The sequence below is a fragment of the Otolemur garnettii genome, unplaced genomic scaffold, assembly GCF_000181295.1.
Source record: "Otolemur garnettii isolate 467f Iridium unplaced genomic scaffold, OtoGar3 scaffold00079, whole genome shotgun sequence".
Lineage (NCBI taxonomy): Eukaryota > Metazoa > Chordata > Mammalia > Primates > Galagidae > Otolemur > Otolemur garnettii.
In genome coordinates, this window is record NW_003852474.1 from 5,788,748 (window position 1) to 5,794,747 (window position 6,000).

At 43.3% G+C, this 6,000-nt stretch overlaps 1 protein-coding gene across 34 annotated transcripts in view; it reads right to left on the reverse strand.

The window, feature by feature from the left end:
• The window catches only part of MAP4K4 (mitogen-activated protein kinase kinase kinase kinase 4), a 184,485-nt gene that overhangs the window by 17,688 nt on the left and 160,797 nt on the right, over positions 1–6,000 (reverse strand). For 22 of the 34 annotated variants that reach the window (XM_023515820.1, XM_023515821.1, XM_023515819.1 and 19 more), the window contains 5 exons: positions 5,649–5,824; positions 5,117–5,237; positions 3,861–4,052; positions 1,727–1,844; positions 1,250–1,420 (listed from right to left, as the gene is read on the reverse strand). In XM_023515820.1, coding sequence (XP_023371588.1) covers positions 1,250–1,420; positions 1,727–1,844; positions 3,861–4,052; positions 5,117–5,237; positions 5,649–5,824 — 778 coding nt within the window. The remainder of the gene's footprint in view (positions 1–1,249; positions 1,421–1,726; positions 1,845–3,860; positions 4,053–5,116; positions 5,238–5,648; positions 5,825–6,000) is intronic. The other 12 variants (XM_023515827.1, XM_023515804.1, XM_023515803.1 and 9 more) reach the window with 1 other exon arrangement.

Here is a 6,000-nt window from a genome sequence, read left to right on the forward strand (position 1 = left end):
TCTCACAGTAGATCTATTAACTTTTCTGAGTCCAGGTCTTTAAGAGACTTACTTTCAACTTACAAGGTACCTATGACTGCTACCAGCAACAGTGTAAGAAGATGTGCCACTGGGGTGCCCCTACCCAAGAAGCATCTTAAATACACTGACTTAGAGAAACACACTTTGAGATTAAGTCACTCCCATCTATTCTCTTAACATAATAAAAGAAAGTTTCATGGCAGTTTTAAAAACACAGATTCCAGATACTCTCCTATTTTTCTTAGAAATACTGAATAATTAGATAAAGAAGGTTTAAGATGGTTTTTAAGAAGTCTTTCTAGTTAATAAAATGTCACTTAACACCTAGAAGGGGGTCCAACACTTTCCAGGAATTAGAGAAATAAAAAATGAGTATAAGATTATTAACCAAATGTAACTATTTTGTATAAAAATGACATCATCTGCTAATCTGCACTATTAATTTCAAAAGAACTGACATCTTTAACACTATCTCTCTATCAAACATAGCTTAACATGTTTTTTGGCAAACACTCTCATGAAAGGCCTTTAATATAAACAAAAATGATGAGGCTCCATTCCCTGTGGTGAACGAACAGCAGCAACGTGCCAGTGACAATGCTGCTCCTGGTGCTTTCACAAGATGCCCAGTCACCTAAATTACTAAGATTACCTTTACCTAGGAAGTTAATAAGGAAAAGGCTTTATGGCATGATCACTGGGGGCTTTAAAACACTCTTTCATAGCGACAAGGGCAGAAATCCAGATCCCAAAGGGTCACAGAGTAGTAGACAGGTGTGTCTGTCATGGTACAGACAATACTTAAAGTGCTGGGCAAGAAGCGGAAGAGGGGCTCCCGAGAGTGACGAGAGAACAGTCGAGAACAGGGAAAAGTCAACAAGGTGGAGGAGGATGAACGTGCGAGGCTCCATGTATCAAATAACAGGCCCCCTCTTCAATGAGGAAAATGGTCTGTTTCATCTTTTTACTTTTCTTCTTCACGTGAAGAGATGGACATAAGTCATGCTTTCCAACATACCACTGCTGGACAGAGTCCAAGTACACACGTGTACTGCATCATTCCATCAACGCGCCACTCGGCCTAAGGAGATGGGCATCACAGGTATCTTCCACCTCATCACCATCTCCTCAAAACATGCCCACACTATTTAAAGTAGTACTTCTCTAAAAGACCAGCAAGCCCTTCAGTGCAAAAACAAAAGAGTCAGAGCAGCAGCAAGACACCTACCCCATAAGGCAGCACACAGAATCTCAGAGTTAAACCTCTTCTTGTATTTACGAATCTCTGGGGTGTCACTCTGTGGCCTCGTGTTGGTGGGGTTCACATTGACCACTGAGCCTTTCCGAGTAGGATCTTGCCTTATGGCTTCTGGTCTCATTCCATCACAGGAAAACCCCACTGTAACATAATACATAGGAAATTATTTTCTGTACACATGCAATCCACGAATGCCCCCCTCCCCCACACCTCAAGCAAACATTCATAGGCCATAACTGACACCATGTCAAGGAGAAGTAATTTATAAGAAATGTATATGGAAAAAGGAAACTGAGTATGCAGCTCATTGCAACTAGTGGGACGGGGGTTTGGACCCAAGGTCTCTGCCCGTGAACAATCAGCAGGCCATGCCTAAACCACTCGGAAAGCAACTCAAAATGACCAAGTCCTGTTTGTCAGCTGCTTTCTTGTTGCTACTGTACTTACCCACAGAAGTCACTGTTGTTCCACTAGATGGAGAAATTTGTAGTAATCTGGGGTCTATAAAAGGTGTAAAGGAGGAGGAAGATTTGTGTTTCTGGAGTGTGCTACTAGCGGACTGAGTCTGCAATGTAAATTTCAATTTTATTAATATAAATGACATTTAAAAAATAAACATTAAAACACATTTCAACTTCTACACTGCACCATTTCCCCGTACAAAGCCCTATCCCCTCTCACATCATTCCCCAAAAGTGCTCTGCAGGGAGCTTCCCCGTGGGCACAGCACACCCAGAACAGGTGCTACTTTATTCAGAACCACTGCAGGAGCCACATCTCTGTCAGACGCTGCTCACCTACGACAGTGATGCTGCAAGCTACCGATAAAACCTACACTTCATGCTCCCAGCTTTCTTTTTAAAATAAATAATTACAATGGAAACTCCCAAAGAAGGCCTAAATATTTTGATCTCAATTCACCAATTTCTGAATTTACTCTTTTACCCCCAAAAGTTAATCTATGTGGGAATACTGGCAAAATTTAATTTTACTTTTTTTAAGTTGAGCCTCTTGCCAGAAAGCTACAGAAGCTTTGGCTACCGTTATTTTAAGTGCATCACCATTAAACCCATACCAAACAGGAGCTCATTAGTGAAAGGTGCAAACAACACAACAAGGCACATCTTTTTGAATTTTTAGGAGCACTAGTGTTTTGGTTAATAATGTAACTTAAGACAAAAAAAACACAAAGAAAGTGAAACAAATTGTTAAGTGGAAATGTAATGACAATTAAAAACAAAACAAACAGAAAAATAAATAAACTTGCCAGTTTAGTGAGTTAAAGGTTGTAGTAAAATACTGAACAGTAGAGCAAAATGGAGCAAAATTTAAAATATAAGTATAAGGAGGAATGTGAGCGTAGGTGGAATATATATCTCGGGAGAAAAAAGAACATGTCTGATCTACTGTTTTTATCCCGTACCATCTCACTCCCTCCACAGGCATCCGACAGCCACTACATCTGAGAAGCCAGGCCCTCTTAGCTCCCCACCCACGTGGCAGGCTTCCCTCCCTATCCCCAGAGTCAGTGGCCAATCCAGCTGAAGGCTAATCTGATGTGGAAGCTAGGAAGCAGTCAACTTGTCCCTGCTCCTTAGGAGGAAAGGATTTTTGTGATTCTAACAAAAGAACCAATCTAGGAGTGAGCAGTCAGTTAAGTGCTTCACATTAACAAGACAGGCTGAAGCTACACATCAGTTTCAACCTCCCTCAACTGTTAGATAAATGCATTTAAACCCAAGCCTCATGTGGAATCGAATCACTTGTTTAATTAAATGCGGGGTGTTTAAGGTGGGCTCTGTTACTGTACTTGGGGCATAAGCCTGTTCAAAGAGCAAAGGATCATCCAGCTAGCACCCAGACCGAGCACCACAGCCAAGACTTGGAAGTAAAACACAGGATTTCTCAAACAAAAGTTTAAATAAAAACTGCTCATATCTTTGTCCTTGCTTAACATCCTAATTTTCTAGGTTTCCCCCCCCCAAAAGATTTAGCTTCTTAAACTGGGTGATTGTGAATTTCAAGGAAAGAAATCCTTTTCACAAGGTCGGTGAAAACAAGGTAAGAGTGATTAATCAACCACTACCCCTCAAAAAGAGAAAAAAAAAAAAAATCCAGCCCTGGTTTGAAAGATGTCCTACTCCTGTCCAGGATACGTCTGTCTAGGTAAGTCCAAGTCGGCTTAACCAAATTTTCCTATACTTTATTTATTAAATAAAAAGAATGAAAAAGGCAGAATCCACAAATGATTATAAATTTCATGCCAAATACATAATGTGTCTGGGAACACAGCAATCATTTTATTTAGATTAAAAAAAATAAACTGAATAAAGAAAGCCATGCAACTACACTTATCCAGAAAAAAGTAAACAGTGAACTGGCAAGTTTGGAGGGAAGTTGATCCAGGGTTAAGGGACTTGTATGCAGATCTGAAACATGTTACTTGGGGTTGGGGAGACGGACAGGTGACAGAAAGCAGGGTGGGTAGGGAAGGGGGGTGTTGGGGAGGTCTCTGCAAACTAGCTCCTAGGCAGTGCTGGTCTAACCCCAGGAAAGCGGCCAGCTGTGGTGCGAGACATACCTCATTAGCAGTGAGCTTGTCCTGGGGTGTCTGTGGGGACATGGTGGGTGTCGGCTGGCTGGAGGATGGGGAGGAGGAGGTGGAGGAAGTGGAGGAGGAATGGCTTTGCTGTAAGAGATCTGGCAAGAGGTGAATGCGACCGGCAAAGCCATTGCTCTCATGATGGCTGGCACGCTTTTGGTCAACTGTACTCTGTAGAAAAAACAGGCACACTTGTCTCGCTCAAGCACTGCTGAAATTGCCTACAACTCTACTGATACGTTAAAGTGCTGTGTGATTTTTCAAAGTCTGCTAAATTATCAAGGGAAAACCAAGGAAATAAGCCTGAATTACTCACACTTCCTTGCTGAATGCCTAAGTTGAGCCAACAGAATTCCAAGTACTTCATCTGGTGGCTACACAACTCAAGTAGTGAACGTTTAACGTGGTCTCTCTGTTGTACTAATTCTATTACCAAAACCACTGTCCCCTTTCTTTTTCCTTTTACATCTTCCTGTCAAAAGGTCTAGAAAGTACCCACGGCTTCTCTGAATCCTGGTCCTTTCCAGTTCTTCCTACTTTCCATCTAAATGCATGGCCAGAGCATGAGACACACTCAGGGCAAAGGCCAAAATGACAGATACGTGTCCTGTCCTACTGAAATGAGAAGCACATCACTTTAATTAGGCCTAAGTTAAGAAATTTACAGACACTTGTAAAAGTCAGTGATCCAAACTGAGCACATCTGGGTGGCACACATTTAATTACTCAACAGGAGAGAAAACTAACATTTTGGTAGACAGAAGAATGACCTCCCAACCCTTGGCTCTCCAGGTCTCTGGGGCTGTGATGATGCTCGCCCTGCCCAGCTCACCCACTACCCCAGTGGCAGGTCAGGCGCGTGGGCTGAGCACGCTCTGCAGGGCCACCGTGACTGCTCTGCTGCACCAGACATGCCTCCTCACTCTGCACGCCTGCTAAGAAGGCCCGTGGCTCTTCTACCACTCAGACACAGACTGTGAGACTCAGCGCAGTGCTTGAATGAGGGCTGCCGCAGACATGCAGGGAGCAGCGATGTGGGGTGAGGACTAGGTGCCACCTTCCAGCATGCAGCACACACCTGCCTCCCTAGCCCCCAACACTCGACACTCTGCCCTCTGGGACTTGTTAACATGAAAACAGATGGTGATGTAGAAACAGCATGAGTGAGTGAATGAGCAAGTGGGTTAATGACTACAGGAGAAGCTCAGCCTCTGACAACAGAAAGACACGGGTACCTGGCGGACGATCAGAGTGCCCTCCTTAGATGGCGTCATGGCGGGCTCACTTTCTACATCATCATGGACAATCATGGTTTTCACAGATTCTGTTTCACCATTGCTCAAATTCAGAGATGACCTATGGAAAGGGAAAAATCCAGAAATGAAGGGCCTTCACCCCACAATCGAGGACAGCATTTTCTTAAGGTCATAAAATAAGATGAAGCTACAGGTAACAAGTCTGCTTAAAAACAAACAAAAGAACAAAAGCTTAGTTTTCTCTCTTTAACAACAACAAAAAATTAGGACAAATAGTTGTGGTTAATTAAAGTAGTTCTACCACACTAAAATTTCCCTTTCTTCATATCCTCAAATTGAAAGGTAAAAATAAAGCCCATGCTGGGGTGCTAGGGGAAGAGGGGAGAACACAAAGTAACTAGATGTTCGCGCATGAGACTGTGTGACAGGTTTAGAAAACAGTGGCTGGTTGCGGGTGGGGGGAGGCTAAGAGGGAAACTCTCATCCTCTGCAAAACAGACTAAAAACTGACGCTGCTCTGGTGTCCTCTGGTCCCGAGGTGGACTCATCAGCCCCTTCTTGTTCCACGTCATCGTCCTCCTCGTCTGTTGTCCCCGACTCCTCACTGGACGAGGAGTAGTCTGTCACTTTGTGAGGGGGCCGCACATCTTCTACTGCTCGAAGCTCTTTGGCCAGTGCAGTTAAATCCTAAGACACAGACAGAAAAAGGAGAGTAAGGTGGGGGGCGAGGCAGTGGGAGAGAACAGGAAAGAATGAGTTCTCTAACAATAAAGGCCCACAATGTTAGTTTTATCAAATTGTTTTGCAATTTACCAGTTTCATATTAAGGGGAGCTTTTATAGCTCTTGACGGGGAAAAAAAAA